General features: G+C 41.0%; 1 protein-coding gene across 1 annotated transcript in view; it reads right to left on the bottom strand.

Annotated features, from left to right (window-relative positions):
* The window catches only part of LOC124282195 (ankyrin repeat domain-containing protein 26-like), an 895,780-nt gene extending 876,859 nt beyond the window's left edge, over positions 1-18,921 (bottom strand). Inside the window, exons 1-2 of the mRNA XM_046718159.1 lie at positions 18,556-18,921; positions 11,088-11,202 (exon numbers count right to left, since the gene is read on the bottom strand). Of these exons, the coding sequence (XP_046574115.1) occupies positions 11,088-11,202; positions 18,556-18,776 (336 nt within the window). The 5' untranslated portion in view covers positions 18,777-18,921. The remainder of the gene's footprint in view (positions 1-11,087; positions 11,203-18,555) is intronic.
* Between the last annotated feature and the right edge of the window lie 2,894 nt (positions 18,922-21,815).

Genomic DNA, 21,815 nt, shown 5'->3' with positions numbered 1-21,815 from the left:
AGACAGAATGCGAAGTGATACGTGGCACCAATCCGAGTGAGGGTGTAACAACAGCTCGTCCCAATCGGGAAGAGGAGATGGGTTTAGGTCTGCGAGCTGTACGAGATCGACAAACCAACTCCTGACAGGCCAGTAAGGTGCGACCAAAAGCAGTTGAATCTGCCTGGTCGACCGGAGTTTCTATATTACTCTGGGTAGAAGAGCTGGAGGGGGGGGAAAGCCACTCCGTGGGGGATGGCCGATCGGAGCGTGACAGCACATCTGCGATGACATACCTGACTCCGGGAATGTGTCTGGCTTGAGCATCGATGACGAGGGAGTCGATTAGATGAAAGAAACAAAACGTCAGCTGAAGAAGGTTCGCTGAACCTGTCGACCCGAGATGGTTGATGTACCAGACGACCTTGGAGTTGTCTGACTGGATCAGCAGAGAAGAACCCCGAAGTTCCGTCGCCCAATACTGAATGGTGAGAAGAACCGCCAAGATCTCGAGCTCGTTGATGTGCAACCCCTGTTCTGCGGATGACCACAGTTCAGCCGTCTGATGATGAAGAAAGTGAGCCCCCCAACCTTTGAGCGACACGTCGACGAACAAGTGGTGTGTAGGAAGGAAGGGTATCACACAAACTCCGGCGCAAACGTTCTGTTCTACAAGCCACCACTGAAGAAGGGGACGCAAGGGTTCGGGGGTAGACGAATCAACTCCTTGGTATTCTCTGATGCGAGATACGGCCGCAGGAAACATTGCAACGGATGTAGTTGCAACTGTCCCCGCTGTGTCAATGCCTGTGCCGATGTCAAGAGGCCCAAAAGTTCCTGCCACTGCCGTGAGGTCCTGGGCTGCAACAGTGCTAACGGAACTAGATGTTGTATTTTCATCCATCTGTCTTGGGGGACGAAAATCAGGCCCTGATGCGTGCCGAAAGTTGCCCCGATGTACTGAAGTGCTGGGTCGGTTAACAGCCAACCCAGCTGCTTGAGAAGCTTCATGCTGAACTTCAACTGATGTAAAAGAACGACTGGGTCTCTCTGTGCCTGAATGCAGTCATCTATGTATCTTTCGAACACAACCCAGTGGAGATGAAGAAACCTGGTGATCCCGGTAAATAGCCACGGGGCCATGGAAATTCCAAAAGGCAGATCGGTCCATTGATAATGGACCCCTTGGAACCCGAATCGGAGGAATTGCCGATGATCCGGATGAATGGGCACATGGAGATATGGATCCTGTAGGTCTAGGCTGACAAGAAAATCTCCTTTCTTCAGGATGGTGCGAAGGAGGACGATCGATACCATCTGAAGTGAGGCGGATGCTGGAGATAGTCTTAGTTTTGTGGAGTTTTTCTTGAGAACCAGAAAGATGGGGGGAGTAAAACCCCGCAGTGCTGGGCGCCAGACCGAGAGACTGGACTGCACACTTTTCTATGAGTGTACCTATGGTGGAGCGAAGAAACTGGATCTGGTCCGCCGGGTAACTGCGATGCACCAGATGCACTGTCAGAGGAGGGTGTCCGATGACTGGAAGTTGGTAGCCTTTGGAGAGTAGGCTGGTCACAAAAGGATCATCTAGGATGGTCCAATTGGGAGCGAACCTCCTTAATCTCCCACCCACTGGAGAGTCGTAAATGGGGACGGCTGGAGGCGGGAGTTCCCAGTCGTGCCCTTGTTTCGACGAGTCACTGCTTGGGGACCCCACTCCCAACCCCGGAGTCGAACTTGGGAGGACATCTGGAAGAGTTGCCACGAGAGGACTTGCTACCTCTAGCTCGGGACAACTGGCTACTAAAAACCTGACGAAGTTCAGAATTAGATGGCACGAACCGCGGCGTCCGTCTCTGTTTCAAGGAATCTTGCAGATGGGATTTCTGGAGTTTCAATAATTCCACCGAAACTTGAAATTGAGTGTCCCGATCCACCTTCACCGAAACCTCCCCAACCATGCCATTAAATAATGACTCTGAAAACCACGGTTGACAGAAGAGTGCAGCCTTAAAGCTGTCATCCGATGAAGACAAATTGAGTGGGCCACGACTCCGAACTGCCAAGAGATAACCAAGCAAATGAGACAGCTGGTCCAGTACGATCTGAAATTGGTCCAGTATAAGGGACATACAGCCCCTAATGTAAGCATCTTGGTCGGCGAATGAGTGCTCTACTGATGCCACAACTGCGTCCACTGCCGAGATGATGCAGTTGATCGAGGGTAAGGAGCACGACAAACAGCTGTGTCCATGTGAAACAGTTCTCTGTCCTCAACTAAAAAGGCTGATCAAGTACTTTTCCCGTAAAGTGTTTGGACATCTTCATCAACTGAAGAGGCAGTAGACAACGACTGGAACCCATGGGAGTGAGCCACCCCTAAGGAGAATCTAGGAGAAGACAGACCGTCCTTAATCCTCTTAAGGCTTTTAAAGGCATGATCCAAGGATGTAGCTAAATGAACAACACAAGGTCATGGTGGAAGTGTAATAGACGCCAAGTCCCGTTGTCTCATGGAGAAGGAATGCGCTAAGTCCTCCGGGTTCCATGACATATGGAGATAGAGTTTCTCCACTATCCACGCTAAGATTTGAGGTTTGTCGACAAAATCCAGACTTCCCTCTGGGGAAGCAATATCTCAACATGCCGGAGATGGAAGATCCGGTGGAAGACCAGGACTGGACGCCGCAACAGATGGTCTAAGGGTAGGAGCACTTCCCGTCGATTCAGTAGACTGTCTGATTCCAAGCAGTGGTAATCACGTTCAACATCACAGCCAGATCTGGGGGAGGAGTCGTTTCCTGTGCAGAAGTCCAAGAATCTGGTAGAATCCAAGTAGTGAGACGCGAGGAGGCATGAGCCCCTTCTGAAGTCGTAGCATGCTGAGATCTGTAATCTGAACCCCGTTGAGTAGATCTCCTATCTGTAGAGCCATACCTATGTCTGGGGGGGACAAACCGGGTGAAGCCGCACAAATTGAGACCCGCTGAGGAGATCGGGAGTGAGGAGGGGACGTATCCCTGGATCTAGAATGATAGACAGCAGTTGTTCGTGCAGGAGATCTTGGTTGACGGGTTGTGTGCGCTGAACTAGAAGTCCCATGATGACGAGAAGACAAATCCCGATGAGAAGACTTTGAGCGGAGAACGGATGTCAACGAAGTAGTTGAAGGCGTGTGTTTAGTAGAATGTGAACGATTTGAAGAGTGGCGTCTCGGTGGCGAAGTAGACCTAACAGGTCTTTCCGGTGAACAAATCCAAAGAATAATAGGAGATTGGTCCAAACGACTCGGTGAAAGCCGTGTCCGTGCTGAGGACATATGACTGTAAGAGCCAACAGAGTTCGGGGAAGTTCTCAGAGACATATGATCCGGAGAAGGGTGTTCTGCTGAATACTGATTTGAGGAATGCCGTTTCGGTGAAAATAGATTCAAAACATGCCATTCGGTGAAGCCTGATGCAAAATACGCTGCTTTGGCGAATGTTGTTTCGACGAAGTCCGTTTTGGCGAAACCTGTTTGTAAGACAACCGTTCTGGTGAATGTTGATGAGTAAACCGACGTTTCGGCGAAGGCTGGTTCGGAGAGAGCTGACTCGTGGAGTGCCGGTCTGACAAAATCTGTTTCGGCGAAGGTAGACATTCCGACGAAAGTCAAGCTGGAGGGGTGTGGTCCAGCGAAGCATGATCCGACGAACTTGCAGGCTTCAGCGAAGTTGATGATCGAGGTATCGGGACACAGGAGACAACACAGTGAATCAACGACTTGCAACCTGTCACTGCTGGACGAATGACGAGATCTTGAACGGCTACGGCGAATGCCAACTTGACAGTCAGGCATAGAAACCAGCTGATTTTTGTCCGTGAAAACTGATAACCCAGGTTCCCTTGATAACTCATCCGGGGAGCGAGACACAGAGAGCGTAATTCGAAGGTCCCGCTGTAGTGAAGTATCCTGGGGGGTGGCAGCACGATCGACAACCACCACACGGGACGTGGTCAAAGACGAGGGACTCGGGCTGGAATGTTGAGAGCCAAGAAGTTTCCGAAGGTCTTCAGATAAAAAAGCGTCTGACGACGCTCTCATAAAATCCTCTTCATTCGAGGGAGGGGACTGTGACCAACGAGCAGATAAAGTAGGACGCTTAAACTTGCCTTTCTTGGTGGGACTGGGTCCGTCTAACGATGCTGCATGACATGCTCTATCAGCAACACGTCAAGCACAAGCCCTGGTGTAGTCTCCACAGGCCTCAAAGGTAAGATTCTTGCATTTCTCACAACGAGTTTCCCATTTGCATTGTCCCAAACAATCGACACATAAAGAATGTGGATCACTAGCAGAGAAAACCTTGTTACACTGCAAACATTTCGTCTCTTTTTAGGCTGGTCAGTCTTCCCCATGTTGTATAACTTATGTAGAAAACGCTGAGTAAAGTAAACCACGTTCACGCTCAAGTGCGACAAGAAAGACAATGATGATTCAGAGGTAATCACATGGGTAGCTAGTGGAGCATGCTGCATGCTTTGCATGACAACTATGAAGCTGTCTTATAATGAGGGTAGCATGGAGTGCTTGGGCGGATGGACAAGAGAGGCCTTGGGAGAAAAGGTTTACACCGTTCCATTCAGTGTCGAATCAAGAAAGAGAAGTGCATACCGTGAGATAGGATATGTTTAAAAATAACAGTATTTCAATTCTTCCTTAAAGTGATATTATTTAAAGGAGAATACGAACGAAAACAAACTTTTCATAGAGGTAAAGGCATTCTAAAAGTCACCCTCATGTGACGTCATCCTATTGTCTTGGCAGAAGATTATCTCTATTTTTTATGTTGGTGTTTTGTATGGAAATCCCCTGGATTTTATATAAAAATCCCTGGGATATTATTTAAATCCCCAGGATTATACATAATATCCCGGAGATATCACCTCATGACCTGTACAGTATACTTTTTCCTTGAGAAGAAAACAAAACAGAATTTCAGAATTTATTTAGTGAAAGTTAAGTTGTGGGTAACATGTTTGGCAGGAATGGACATTGTATGAACACTGGGAGCATTTCTGTCCTCAGGGCAACTTCAGATTTCGCCTGAGCTTCAACCGGGTCAGTGGGCGTGGTGTTGGACGTTGTGCGTGTCCGTTTTGTAAGGATAGTCGACACAATCTCTTGTTGCTCGTCAGATGTCCTGTAAGCAATGGATAATTTTTTAAGAACAATTTTACGAGGTTTACATTTCTCTATGGGGTTTTGTTTATTCTAAGCATGTAAAATGACTATTAAATTGTTTTATCCTCCACAAGTTGTTAGGAATAAAATATTTTATCATACCATTAGGAGGACCAATTTTTGGTATCAGATTGTTGCAAAAGGATCACACGGTCCTCTATAGTAGTTACAAATGTTAGTAACGAACCTGTTACATTGCAGATGAGTTGCTCTTCCACGTTAGCCAGGAATAGTTGCGTGACCGCCATAGCTCTCAGGGAGTGATTGGTTTTGCCTCTTATCCCACTTACTTCACACAATCGCTTGAAAGTGCCCTGTGTGGTGTTGTGCCCCACTGGATATTTTGTGAACCAACTGCCAGGAGTTGGTTTAGTGACTGGTTTAAAGTAAAAGATGTCAGTGTCCTTTCCGGCAGTGCTGGAACATGACAGATTCAAAATTAGTCTCAACCTATATTTCAATTATCATAAATGTCAGCATGCAAGGGTTTTGAAAAATCAAGATTACCGTATATTACTGTCTATAAGACGACCCCATGGATAAAACGACCCCCAAACTTGACCCTTAAAATCAGTGTCAAAATGGTATGTTCCGTACAAAAGTCGATCCCCCGCGATGGGGTCCTAATCGCGGCAAACAGACCACAGACAACAGGCAGTTACCAATAATTATAACTTTGGTCCACATTATTCAAAGAATTCACAATCATATATATTGCGTCTACTCACGGATCGAAACGAAGTGTAGTTGACAGAAAATGCATAATATATTTTGTTTCTCTAAATATCATATTTATTGTAGCAACAAACTGGCTTGCTTATTTTACCCCATTCAACAATCACGAACTGAATACTGCCTCGTTTTCCATTGACTGCTAGTTTACAGTAACATCAGTAAAATTGTGTTAATTTAAATGGCTTCCGTATTTTACCTCATTCCATGTGCGTACAACTTCTGCTTACCACGTTCATGAGGGTCCGTATAACCTTAGTGTTGACTATATATATTTTACATAAAGACTGTAATTAAAATTACACAATGCTAGGTTATATTTCTTTGGGTTAAATAATAGTACTCTGTATTAAATTTTACTGACGACTCGTCCAGAATTCGGATCCTGTTATATTATTGTGCATGTTTGAACTTGTTCACTGCTGATTGCTATTTCCGTCTCAAATACACACAGTAATCTTAATCTTAATTAATTTATAGAGCCAAAACTGTAATTAAAATTACACAATGCTAGGTTATATTTCTTTGGCTTACATAATAGTATTCTGTATTATATTTTACTGATGACTGCGTCAGAATTCGTCCCGTTATATTATTGTGCATGTTTGAACTTGATCGTCGGGAAACATGTGCACAGCTGATTGCTATTTCCGGCTCAGATACACACGGTAATCTGCAAATAATACAATGCCCAGCAAAAACAACTTAGAACTTAAAAGGTAAATAATCTTGTCTAGTGATGTTTAATTGTCTACTGACAAAGTCTTCTTCTGTTGTTTGTTCACGCGAAGTGATACGATGTTGTTTTCTTACCCCTGGAAAAAAGTTTGACGAACGCGTAACCCATGGATAAGACGACCCCCTTCTACACACTGCTTTTTTTGGTCCTCAAAATTCGGCTTATAGACGGTAATATACGGTACCTACCACAGAGACTTTTTCTTCTGAAACAGCCTAACGAAACATCTATCTTTGTTTCCGTTTTCATATACCCTCACTTCTTTCGGAGTAGTTTTTCGGTCGTTGATGCCGCCTTGATTTGTTTTACTGCTATCCTCTTTATACAGCATATAACGATGTCCTCGCGCATCAAGATGTAGGCCAGTGATTTGGGGGTTGTTCCACAATCTTAAATCTCGGTGTTCCTTGCCTCCCCTCAGGGCAAAATGAAGGCCTGAAACAAGTAGAACATAAACTTACTTTTTGGATACGGAGCACCTGCATACTAGCTAGGATAATGAACGATAGCCAAACTAAGAAATAAAGATACCTAAAGTTTTTATGCATTTTACTGCTGGCATTTCTTCATAAAGCAGTGAATAACATGTAGACTGTTCGAAGGTTAATCATTTACTTCAAAATGTTACTGCTATACTGAAATTATTCTAAACCATACCTGTAAGATACAGTACTGTATCTAAAAGTTGTGCTGGACTGTCCTCTCCAAGACTGCCTCGCTCCCACAAACACTCCTCCTCCTCTGTTGAAATGACGTGCGTTTTCTTCCTACTTGCAGCTCCCAAACCACATTTAGAAAGGCACCTCATGCTTGTATCTAAACTATTTCTGGCTGCTTTAAATTCATCATCCTCAAAAATGTTTAGAAATTCGACCTTTTCCTTGTAAACTTGACTGCAATGCCGAAAACAACCCATAGAGAGAATTTGAGGGATAGTTTGTGCCATCATTTTTTCTGGCTTCAAAGGCAAAATATTGTAAGGCGATGTTAATATTTTGTGGAATCATTTCCAGAACGTTTTCAAACAAACATGGAGAAGGCATCTCAACATTATCTGAAAGAGACCTCATGCGTCGCTCCTCTTGCCATCGTTGCAGATTTCAGTGTTTTTCCGAAGTTCTTCACTGGTAAGAGGCTTTCCAAAACGGTACTTAAAAGCATCGTCTTGTGTCTCGTTTTCATCACTGTCCGAAGGTTTAAAAGAAGATTGCGTAATGAAGATATCGCCGTCTTCGTCTCTCATTTTGACTAACTGCTACCACCGCTATCCAACGAAAATATGACAGAACTCCACATGATTCTCTGTTTTATGCACACGCTGCACTGGCATCACGTGAAATCTTACTGATTTTGATAATACAGTGGAAACTGTCCATTACAGACCTGGCCTGGGACTTACTCATTTGTCCGGATTGTAAAGCGGTCCGGATAGGACAACTTTTTGTCCGTTACCATAGACACTGCCACGATGAGTTACTGTATATTTAACCGTACTTTTTTTCAGGGGGTAAGAAAACGACATCACATCGCTTCGCGTGATCAAACAACAGAAGACTTTGTCAGTAAAGACGTCAAATTTGCAATTAAACATCCCTTGACGATATTATTTACCTTTTCAGTTCTAATTTGTTTTTGCTACGCATTGTATTATATGCAGGGAATAAGATTACTGTGGGTATTTGTTTTGTATGCAGAGCCGGGAAATAGGAATCAGCTGTGCACAACGACTACCGGTGATTTAGTTAAAACATACGCAATAATATAAGGAAATGAATTCTGATGCAATGATCAGAACAATATAGTATTTGAAACTATTATGTTATAAACAGAAATATATTTTAGCATTGCATCATTTCAATTGCAGATTTTGCTCTATCAATGTAAAATATTTATGATCATAACTAAGGTTATGCGACAGCACTTTAGTGTATAGCCGGATAGTTTTTATGTATGGAGCAATTTGACCTGTCACTGATGAGGCTTCACGCGAAAACAGTTTGTTGACATGTACTAGCTCAGCTACACCATTTATGACTTTAAGCGAAACAAAATATGTCAACTACACTTGGACTGACTGACTGACTGAGTTTGGTTTTACGCTGCTTTTAGCAATATTCCAGCAATATCACGGCGGGGGACACCAGAAATGGGCTTAACACATTGTGCCCATGTGGGGAATCGAACCCGGGTCTTCGGCGTGACGAGCCAACGCTTTAACCACTAGGCTACCCCACCGCCCCTACTACACTTGGAGGTGTGAGTAGACGCAATATGGTAGTGATTGCTGTGAATAATGTGGCTAGAAGTTATAAATATCGGAAGATCACACGATTTCACTGCAGCTAATAGAAACATTCCTTTTTAACATTTTGAGTAAAATTACCGTCTTGTTGACAGTGATCGTTATGATATAAAAAAGAAAACCAACACTGGTTCCCACGTTAGGGGTCAGCAAAATGTTTATTAGAACATACTTCCAGGGCTCCAGATAAGGGTCGTATCGGCGTATGTATGCGGATATAAAATAAGCACGATACGGTAGGAAATAATTTAGAAAACGTAGCAGATACGCACCACAGCAGTGGTGTACAGTCTTAGAATCATTTACAGACGTATTTATCTGAAAATGTATTGTTTTATTGATTATTGCAATGTTGTGGTGCATATATGAAACGAAATACAAGATTACTGATACTCCTTTAAATCCCATTCAGTACTCTAAATGTACTCTTAAAGTTTTCCAGTACTCCTGATGTTGAAAAGCTATCTGGAGCCCTGTACTTCACCTCAGTTTTACATCAAAGACAGAAACTCCGAGTTGTCTTGTGGTGTGAGTAAGCCGCGATTAGGACCCCAACCGAAGTAAGGGAGATGTTTATTCAACGGACTGTTATTTTAGTCAGCTTAGTCCGGATTGTAAAGCATTGTTCTCATAGCAAGTTGATTGTTTGGGACTGTTATTTTAGTCCATAATCCATAATTGAGAGAGTCCGGATTATAAAGCAAGCTTTAATGATAAGTTAAGAACAATTTTGCCGGGACTCAGTGAGTAGTCCAGATTATGGAGAAAAAAATCGATTACACAGAGTCTGGATTTGACAGATTCCACTGTGTATATCTTATGGGTACCAGTCGAACTGCCCCAATTACAAAATGCCCCAGCAAATTTGGTCATTGATTGTAATTTGGTCAAATTTATTTAAAATGATTACATATTTGCCGTAAATGCATAGTTTTTATCAACTTTGATGTTATGTTTTTCATATAAAACTTATTAGGAAGTAATATTTCTGATAAATGTTCCATTAGTAAACTCATAACTATGTATATACTTTTATATGAAGAACTTAGTATCAAAGCTGACAAAAACTATGCATTTATGGTCTATATTTAATCATTTAAAAAGAATTGGGGCTTTTGGACTTGATTTTGCCCCCCTGTGGCAATTTGACCAAATTTGCAGTTGCATTTAGTAGCTGGGGCAATTTGACTGGCAATCAGACTTGATTTAATTTACTTCTTTGATGGAGAGAGAGTTGTTATCACCTCTCCGTATCCCTTTTGAATTAATTTATGTTAAAAATACCACTGACAGTAAGTTGTAACAGGCAATGATGGAGTTTAAAATGAATCTCGTGGGTACTTCTTCAGCTTAGCTTCTGGATTTTCATACCCCATGTGTGTATGTCTCTTTCATATGCGCCCGACTCGGAATGATCAGAACATTTCTCCTGCCTAAATCTGTCGCAGAAACAACACGATTTGTATTGCTCTGGCGCTTGTTCTTTGGCAATATGGCGGACTCTAGTCATATATGACGTCACAAGTGGAAAGGTCACGTGAGTTCCAGCAGAATATGCATAATGTACGAAGCTCATATAACAGAAACTGTTTTCGCGATTAAAACATAATAAACCATATTTTTACAAAAACAAATGGGGTACATGTTTCTGATGGCTTTATCTTTCACCCAGCAAATTATTGCAATTGTCTAGTATTCTCCCTTAAATGCATGCCGGCTGGCTGATCAGGGTCAAGTGTGTCTGTCATCACCTCTCCATATCCCTTTTGGAACATGTGATTTCAGTATTGAAATATATTCTAAGAATGCTATGGATTTTTTCTCTTGGAGAAAATGACAGGAAAGGAGATACATTGTATTTAAATTTCTTAACATATGTTGAAACAAAGTATACCTATTTACGCACTTAAAAAATTCATAAGTGATTATTGAAAAACGTTAATAGACAACTTATATAATTTTAGATGCTGTCATAAGCACAAGGAGAAAATATGTGAGGTTTCACACCAACATGGTCAACACACCACACATTGATCAATGTGCCTGACATTTATCATCATTACACCAATAACATTTCATTAGTTCCCATATTTCTTGATGGCAGTTATTACCTTCATCAGTGGAGTCTTACTGTTGTTGTCACCAATGTTGGTCTTCGCCTTCCATTCCAAGAGCTCCTGAACCACCTTGGCATTACCTTGTGCACATGCCAAATGTAAGGGTGTTCTGAAATAATATAGTGTATAAATAGAAATTCTAGCACGACATTGTGTGATACTCAATTCTGAGTGGCTGAGAGCTCATCAAAACCATACTTAAATGGCACTTTAAGGACCGCTAATTAAAGTGACCGATTCACCGCGTATGAATACAATGAACCCGTTGACCCTTTTATTTGTAAACAAACATGTCCGACATCAGCAATTTCAATCTCGGCAGCATCTTTAATGTTTTTTGAAGTAAAAAGCAAATGGTTTGAAGAAGAATTCATTGAGCCTAATCCCCGCTGAAGAAACTTCGAAGCAGGAAAATTCTACAGGTAGCGATAATTCATCAGCAGCACGAAAGGGTTAGATCTGGCGGGCATGACATCTACAACACACGTCAAAGCCTGTCCCTTGCGTCCCGGACGTAATGCCCAGTACTTCCACTTCCACTGTTCATGTTTCCCACATAAATGCTAGCATGTCTGGTCTTTTCCAAAATTGGGAATAGTAGCGTCACTAGTGCTGTTACCAACAGTTACTTCTGTGAGTATAGTTAGCAGCGACCAAACTTAGTGAGTTCATGGCTTGAATTGGGGCGAGTCAATTGTCATACAGTAGGGGAGATTGGTACTTTGCTTGAGAAAAATCAAATAATTGTACTTGCTCACACTATGAACTGTATTTTTGTAATCTATTTATGCTATTTGTTACACATCAATCAATGAGAATATTAAAAAAGTTAATTTGCTTGCATGTAAGAGATTTCTAAATGTAGGATTACAAACGCCAAATGTTATAGTAAATGGTGAATGTGGACGATATCCTTTGTATATAAATGCCTCATGTCGAGTTATTAAATATTGGTTAAATCTTACAGAAATGCACTCTGGTAGAATACCCAAAAAATCATATGACATGTCAGTATATGTACATAAAATTGGGTAAAATAATTATGCTTCTCATCTTCGGTAATATACTTTTTTCACATGGATTTGGCTTTGTATGGTTAGCACAAAGTGTAGGCAATAAGGTTGATTTTATTAGATGTTTTAAAGATGTATGTGTAAATATGTTTTACCAATGTTGGCATTGTACTCTCAACAACAGTTCACGCTACAATTTGTATAGAGAATGTAAGAGTTTACTAGAACCTGAAAAATATTTAAGTGTTATACATGAAAACAAACATCGTAATATTCTTATAAAATTCCGAGCAGGCCTATTACAATTAAAAATAAATGAAGGAAGATGGTTGAATATTGATGTATCTCTATGCACATATCCTGTTTGTAAATTCAGTATAGAGGATGAATTCCATTTTCTTTTAGTATGCAAATATTATTCTGAAGAAAGATTATCTTATTTTCCACATGTTTACAACCGCATTCCAAATATATTTCTATTCAAAAGCCTGTTAACTTCTGCTTCAAATGAAGCATTATTAAATTTATGCAAATTCATATATACTGCTTATAAAAAGAGACAGACTTTGTTAAACTCTTAATGGTTTTACATCATGTTTCCAACATATTTTGATTGTATATATGTTATATGTATATGGTCCGATGGCCTTCATGCAGAATAAAGGTCTTTGACTTTGACTTGCTATTTGTTACAAATACATGCAAACTGGTTCCCGAAATAAAACATTCATGTTGTTTGTTCATTACACAACCTGTCCCTCAACGGAACGATTCCATGCAATTTCCAGGAAAAAGACCCTTTTATGCCTTGTGTTCTTGCGAGCTAAATGCATTCGGTTTAAATTACATTTAGCGGGCATCATTGATAAAGGACCGCAAAATTGAAAACGGTAGCTTTATCTTCTAAATGCAAACTATAAATTGTATAATTAGGCCAGACCAATTTAATTTCTTGTTTTATGGATTTTTATCCTCAGAAAAGCCAGAGGCAGGAGGGGAAAAAAAAAAAAAAAAAATCAACAGTCAAAGTAATATTACTTTTAAATACTAAAAGTGTTTTACTTTTGGCAATTTATGAAGTGTATATGGGGCAAAAAAACTATCAAAAAATTAATTTTTTTGTAAGTTTACATTTTGGGGCAATAAAAACATTAGGATTTATTTTTAGAGTGGGGAAAATTAATTTAATTTTTTCTTATTCTGGACAAAAATGCGACCGGCAGATCCGTAAAACAAGAAATACAATTGGTCTGGCCTTACACACATAAAACAAGTCTTGACGTCAAACAAAATGGTGTAAATATTTTTGTAAATTCATTACATTTGAAGATAAGGCTAGTAGTACTCCATTAAAATGGTGCAACAATAATCAAAAAAATACTTACATGGTGGAATGAGGGAATCTAAGGGCTAATCTACATGTTAAATAGGGTCTTCCACCATATATCTTCCTTTAGTCATGCAGTTCTTTCATAATTTCTTATGACTTGTGATAATACCAAAACATAAATGATTTGTAATAGGCGTGGTTCTCAGTAGACTACCATCGCCCAGTGACAGCTGAGTTAAGCTAAGTAGTATGTAGGAACATGATCTTGAATCAACCTTGTTTGGACTTTGCATCGTGTACTTTTATTTTATAGGTGTGCGTTCTGGTTGACTTGTTCTCTACTCAAAAGTCAGTGACCAGTTCGTGAATCAGGCATAAAGCCTATTGGGAAATAACAGAGACAAAAAGAACAACAATAGTTTATTACAAAAAATTAGGTAGAAAATTACAAACAAAAACTTAACAGCTTATAAATGACACATTTCACTCACTCACATAACTACATGAAAACCTTTACACTTCTGAAAAACCACCCAAACCAACCCTGTTTTAACTGAACATTACCCAAAGTCTCTAGCCTAATTCCTATTCCGTTTCCTACTTCTACTTTTCCCCCAACTCGACCTAACACTAGAAAAAGGAACCTAGCATCTCCCTACTTAAGACCGAACATTCCACTCTGTAAATGGGGAGGGAATGATCCTGAAACAGGACCTTGGGACAGAGATATTACCTGATGTTGCTCAGATGACCGAAAGCTAGACACTGAATCCAGAGAGCCAGGTCACTTATATAGCGCTCTAGAACGACCTCTGACATGGGTCAAAGTCAAAGTTCATCTACTGATGACGGACGTCTCCGCCAATCAGAGCCTACCCAACATATTTAGCGCCAACCACGTGGCTTATCCAATGAATCTAGCGCTACAATGAACAGTAACCCCGGTCAAGAAGATGTCCCGTAGTAGAGCAGGTGAAACAATGTGCTACAAGAAGACTATCTGGTACACAGTTATTCTATATGTGGTACGTATTGTTTGAATATCCTGTTATGAAGCCCCTGTCCCCCTGCTTACGCTACAATTTAACCCAGTTTTCCTACAATTTCAGGGCGGTGGGGTAGCCTAGTGGTTAAAGCGTTGGCTCGTCACGCCGAAGACCCGGGTTCGATTCCCCACATGGGCACAATGTGTTAAGCCCATTTCTGGTGTCCCCCGCCGTGATATTGCTGGAATATTGCTAAAAGCGGCGTAAAACTAAAACTCAGTCAGTCAGTCCTACAATTTCAATGTGGATATTTCATAGCAAGGGCCAGTTTATGAAGGTACTTTTATTTTATAAACATTTTATATTTCGCTTTTAACTTAATTTATGGGACTAAAATGGTTTATAAATGAGAACTAATGCACTTTTATTTTCATTCAGCAATTTACATCAGTACACAGGAATGGACTTTATTAAGTATATCTATCGAAGCTGAACACATCCTTCGGTGATCTACCGTCACATTTAGCAGGACACATCTTTTGTAATAAATTAGTTGGTTCTTTAGGCTCTAGTTTTGTAATAAAAACGAGATGGAAATAGTCATGGAACTTACACTGAACCACTTTAACACACTACATTTGTTTCCCAATGATTCGATAGCAGACTCACCCTTGTGGTATCACCAGACATATTCATGTCTTCCTTGATCACTGCAGACTGCGGAAAATTGCAAGTGTGCCAAATGGCATCAGCAGCATTTTTAAATTGTCCATAGATTAAAATCATGAGACACCATGCTTAATTGCCCCCTGACCTATTCGACCCTTTATGTTCATATCTGTAACCCTCAGGCATAACGTGATAAATATGCAGAATAAGTGGCTCAGTAATAAGTAGCCCATGGGCTAACTATAACAATCCGAAGTTGCAGGTTCATGTCCGATTGATTCTCATAAAACTGGTTGCATGTCTTAGTGATATCTTACCTGCAGTACAGCAGAGACAGTCTGCATGAGAAGATGTGGTGCTGAATTCTAAAGGTGCTCTGGTTTTACAACCCGATAGGGTAAGACTTCCGCCTGTATCCCCCCTTAATTATAATGATGATTAAAAGGATATATCTGTATGTATTTCTGTACTGGCTAGCAAACAGTTATTGCCACGTAACAGTTATCGCCAAGACATCAGTATCACACGTCCGGTCAATTACAATTCCGGTATTTTTCCCCATGGTATTTGGCAACAATAAAGGACAGCAAAAGATAATTCTTCACAGTAAGTAAAATTAGAGAAAAAATATGGATAAAGTTATGAACCCTTTAAATTATTTTTAAATTAGTCGGGGGGGATATCACACGATAGTAAGACTACAGAATACCAGATACCTTCCGCCATCTTTGAAAGCACGGGAGTTTACTTAGAGTTGGGGTAATGTTTATTTAGGGTTAGGGTAAGATTTAGGGTTAGGGAAAGGATTAGGGTTAGGGATAGGGTGATGTGACACTAAACAATATGGCTGGTATGTATCCAGTATACTGTAGGTGTACCCACACGATCTACAGCGGGTGGCCATATTATTACGTACAACCGATTGTTGACGACAAATTTACGCATGAGTTCAAAGTGTCATAACTCGTTAAATATAAACAGCTCTTATCTCAATATTTTGTGATATGTCCCTTGTTCCTTATTATTTTCAACATCCGCCTTAGAATCGATGAATAAAAATTTCTGATGAAATCAAGGGGAATATTTCCCCATTTTTCCCCCACTTCGCGTTCCAAGTCGGCAGCCGACTGAATGTTTCTTCGGCGTCACTGAAGTCTATTCTTCAGGTAGAGCCAATATTATTGCGTCTGGACTTTGTGCAGGCCACAACATTCCAGTAATGTCATTTTGTCGCTAGTAATCCTCAACAAGACGGGCCCGATGTACAGGGGTGTTGTCATCTCGGAAAATGTCTGGCTATAACGGGCCAAAGCATATCATCAAGGATTTCTGTGTATTTCTGAGCATTTACGGTGCCATTAACAACACAAATGGTACCAACACCATATCAGGTGATACAACCCCACACCATCAAACTGACGCGTGGTTGTCGTCCCAGACAAAGACATTGCGGGAGGTATTCTTCATCGGGCTGTCTCCTAACAAAAACACGATTGTTCTCCCCAATGATAATTTTACACTTGTCAGAGAAGATTACTCGATTCCAGTAATTATTCACTGTACGATATCGTTGCCCCCTTGCCCAGGCCAAACGATTTCTGACATTATAGTCGGATTATTCGGATTTTCTTTCTAACAACCCGTCTATGAAATTTATTTTCATATAATCGTCTCCCTACAGTCCTCACCGATACACATGGAGCCCTGTTTTTGTTCAAATTCTCAGTTATTTCACCCAAAGGTGAAATCCTATTGTCTCTGGCCAACCTCAAAAGTTGTCGAATGTCCGGAGGAGTCAGTTTTCTCATACAGCCTGTTCTGAGAGCATTCTCAACTGATCCACGTTGATTAAACCGCTTGACCACCGAAGATAAGCTGCTTGGAGGCATTCCAAAGAATCTTGCAATGTTAGAACATTTTTCGCCACTTTGAAACTTTTTATTTATTTCTTGTGGCTCCGACAAATCAGTCGATTTCCCCATTGTTGCCGGAAATAGCCAGAATATGTAGCAGACGACAAATAGATTAAAAATAAAGTCACGTGACACACACGTGACATCATGGTCGATCATGTGACAAAATATTACGACGATACGTGGTGTCATTTTTGAGTAGCAGTACTTTAAAAACAGACATCGCTATACGCGATATCAATGCTGTTACAATTGTACGTAATAATATGGCCACACGCTGTATATAATGGCAAGTTCAAGTTCACAAGTCATTAATTGTTTCATTCCCTATCAATCTACTGTAAAAGAAACACTTATATAGTCACACAATCAATTATTCGAGGTTACTGTATGATAAAGATATATATCCCAACACGAGCTGAATTCGACATTCTGGTGATTTCGACGATTTCATTGCTTGCGCTATATCTGGTGAGTACGTATGCGATTGGAGTGCACAAACAGTTTCACTGGTAGGGCGGGTGCCCAGTCGCTGTAGTGAGAAGTTTTATTGACAATGGAAATCGGGAAGTAAAGTTATATAAAAAGCCAACAAACATCACTATTATTTACCCGAGATAGTTAATACCACTTTAGATGCAAAATCAGTTGCCTTTATAACCAAAAATAGCAAGCGAAAATTCAGTAAGATCAGTCGTCTGCTGGTGACAGGCAATATATAAATAGGAAGCCACGTGATCACAACACTCCCTCGCAGTGCGGAGCAAAAAGAATGGCTCATCGTCGAAAACCCATACAAAATACCCGGATGTTACGAGCGGCAACTGTTTTGCCGATATGATGTCATCAATGCTATTTTTGTAGGAAACACTTGATATTTTTGTGTGAAATAGATGAATATATCCTTTATCCCTCGAGTTTTGTAAAATAAAACTTTAAATGATATTACAGATAAAAATTACGTTTTTGTCTTACATCGTCGAAAACCCCTGACACCGGGATATTATTTCACGAATGGCATGAGAAATTCTGAAATGGCGATAACTGTAGTGTTACAGTTAGTTGTGAGAAAACATCTATTTGTACTGCCATGATCCCCTTCCGCCGCGTTATATAAAAAAAAAGATCGGCAGCAGTGAATGGGGTGGACACATCAGTGAATAGCTAATTAAGTATCATAATTAATTCTGTTTCATTAATTTAACGAACAGCAGGGTAATTTTATAAATACCGCTAAAATATGGCGATAACTGTTCGCTAGCCAGTAATCATGGTAATACGATTTTAAACTTACGGGGGATACAAGCAGAAGTCTTTCCCATTCAGTGCTGCACGAATGTAATTTTTGTACACTGTTCACTTTTCGGTTACATTAAAAAACACGGGGATAAGTATCCATGGTATGCATTCTTGCCCCGTGTTCGTGTCAAATCATGTTAACATTGTGTCTTCAAAATGCTTGGCTTGACTCGTCAATAACTTAACGCAATATTGTGGGGTTTATCTACTTTATCATTCTCTTGATAATTTAATGGTTCAAGTTATCCTCACCTATTTTCTTTGTCAAGACAGCTGGGATCTTTTTTGGCTAACTGTTTGACTTTGTCGTAATCATTCAACCATGCAGCCTTGTGAAGTTTTCCAAGTTCTTTCTCCTTTATTTCATATCCAATAAACGAAGATGTACCACTCGGCTTGGCTCCTGTGTCAAGCTCCGTTGGTGGACCCTTTGCTTGAGATTTCTTCGTTATGTTTTTGAAAAACTTCTTCATATTTGCTTCTTAGAAATAATTCAAAGCGTCACTTTGCTAGGGAAGCCGCCATAATGACAACAACCTCGTTTTCGACGGTCGTCAAACGGTTCAACACCAAAGCAGATTAACCGATTTGGTCATAGCGGTTGGAGGCTAAAATGGCATTCTATCAAAACGGCTACTGATGCTTAAAAACGAACATTGCTCATTTTTAACAACAGCTACCACAAGAAGATTTTTTTTTCACGAATTTGTTCACCATATGTCAGCACACCACAAACAATTATGTCGTTTGTCGTGTCATATTTCTAAAACGGCATTTCAGAAAACCGCAACTGGTCCATCGAGCACTTGGTAAGCATCTGAGTAATGTGGGAGTGCAGCTCAGGCCAAGAAAAGGGCCTGTCCACCGGGTACTACTAAAAATGGATTGCAGAATATGAAAACAAAACCACTGACTGTCGGTCTGCACAGCGGAATAAGAAGCCACATATCATGCACTAATTAAGGTACAGACTCTATAGACAAACGAATAGTCATTGATTTCTAACTCTCTCAGTGCATTGAATTCACTGGCATCTAAACACTCCTCTTGTGGACCTGACACCACCCGAGGTATCTTGATTCGCATACCAAAAGTAAACGAGGATTATGAGAACGAACATTACATAGAGATTATTACAGGAGCAAGTGTGCCATACGACTTATACGAAACGAGTGAGGGCAATACACAATGTTGCACGAGTTTCGTATTAGTCGTGTGGCACACTTACGAGTGTAATAATTTCTGTATTATCCATTTTATTCATGTACATTTGTGCAGTAAAACACGGTAAGCAAGTGTGACTGCCCTGTTCATTGACGTGACGTTCAATTGTTTAATGACGTCACAGACGACGAAATACAGAAACATTGGTTGCTAGGCAAAAGTGATATGTGCACCTGTGCACATATAGAGAATACTACACGAGGTCTCATTACATACGAATTATACGAAACGAGTGTCCTTCCTATGGTATCTGACCGAGCGAAAATGATATTTATTACCCACGTGGTCAACGTATGGGTAGTTGTATATTAATCTCGTACGTCACACGAGTGTCGTATCGCGTTGACCTGTGTGGTAACGACTTGACCTGAGATTCTAACGATTTGATTGGATAACCGATGACCTCTCAGTTAGGTCACGTTGTGACGGAACTACTTGTTCATTCATAACAAACACGTGAATTGTAAACCAAAAGTCACTGTGTTCTTAAATCTGATTGGTTGAAAAGCATGATCAAATGGTATTCGATTCCCGGAAATTCGATGCGTATTAATACATACAAACATCGCTCACACCATATTGTATTGTTACGTCGTCAGCTGTGATGACGTCATTCAAATCATATTGTGACGTAAAGTCCGAATGACGTCACAAATGAGCAGTTCCAGATGTAAGCTGGGCCCCGTCTCGCATATCGCAATAGCTTTGTCGAACGTTAGCGCGCGCAAAGGGAGCCGGGAACCAGCTTATTCCAGATGCTACCATGAGAGACAGCCGAAACGGCCGGTTGATGACATTTCACTGCTGTACCCGTACACGATGTCAAGGAGTGCAGACACAAAAACGTGTGTGGACGTTTTGGTTTACTTTTGTGTTTACGATAAACATCATATGTTGGCCACTTTCCGGGTGTTTTTGAGTATTTGAAGCACGGGAATATTCCATTTGAAACCTCCGGCTGAAGCCGTCGGTTCCAAATTCCCGTGCTTCAAATACTCAATAACACCCGGAAAGTGGCCAACACATGATGTTTATCTCCTAATTCATTCATTCTACAACTTAAATTGTGGGAATGTAAACACTGCGAACGTTGCCGTGCCGCTGTTTAATTGTGAGTCGAACTGAGACATGATTATATCCATCGGAAAACATAAACGCAATGTTTCCACCAGTGATGTTAGCCGAATGAAGCAACTGCAAACAAAGAAACGGGGTGCTACGGAGAAGTTTACTGTAGGAGGCTGTACGAGGCGATGACAACTGACATGCATCGTGACGTCGGTTACCAAGGCAGTGACGTCATTACAGTGTGACGTCATGCAAATATTGTACTACAATACACTGTACTACTCTTCCGCAACCTCTTTATGAAAACGGTTTCGGTTTGAAACCATAAACATATAAAAAAATACGCTATTTTGTGAATTTAATGCATGTAAGACGTGGGTAATAATTAAAATACCACACTCGGTCTCATTACATACGAATTATAGGAAACTCATGACCTTCCTATGGTATCTGACCGAGCGAAAGCGAGGTCAGATACCATAGGAAGGACACTCGTTTCCTATAATTCGTATGTAATGAGACCGAGTGTAGTATTCTCTGTATATGACACTGGTTATGTTTCACCATATGAATAATCAACAGAGATTATTACACGAGCAAGTGTGTCATATGACTTATACCAGGGAGACTATATAACGGGGAGTGGTAACTCCTTGAACAGCCCCTTAGCGTATGCCTCGGCTTGTCACGTGACCAGTGTAGCCAATATGGCGGGAGCGTAGTTTTTAAGATTGAGCCCGGTTTATTTTCAACAGCTGATTACATTCGCTGAGTGTTGTGACAACTGAAAACCTACATGTAGAAATAAATTTATCTAGGGTAAATACGGTAGTCTAGACGGACTACCGTGGGGGCATGTGCTGCACGAGAAGTTGTGCTTGTTTAGTCACGTGGTAGAAGGTTACAAGGTGGGTTGAAGATATTGTTTCGTCACTCGAGGTGTACGCGTTACTCAGGCGAGTAGCTTTGCCTTGGTTTTTGTTTTCATTGGGGACAGGGCCACTGGGCCGTGTGTTCGGCCAGTGGGCCGTGTGTTACGAATGTAGGCCACTGGGTCGTGCTGTACACATGTAGGCCACGGATGTGATGTTATGGTGATATACAAAGTTACTTGATTGAGGATCAGCAGAAGTAAATAGAAAGAATTGCACGCATCCTGGGATTGGTGACAGGGACACAGGCAACAACTCAACAGAGACGAATCTTATGGAGAGGAACAG

This window comes from Haliotis rubra, unplaced genomic scaffold, assembly GCF_003918875.1.
Source record: "Haliotis rubra isolate DU_JTF1 unplaced genomic scaffold, ASM391887v1 Scf295, whole genome shotgun sequence".
NCBI lineage: Eukaryota > Metazoa > Mollusca > Gastropoda > Lepetellida > Haliotidae > Haliotis > Haliotis rubra.
This window is presented reverse-complemented; position numbering and strand designations above follow the sequence as displayed.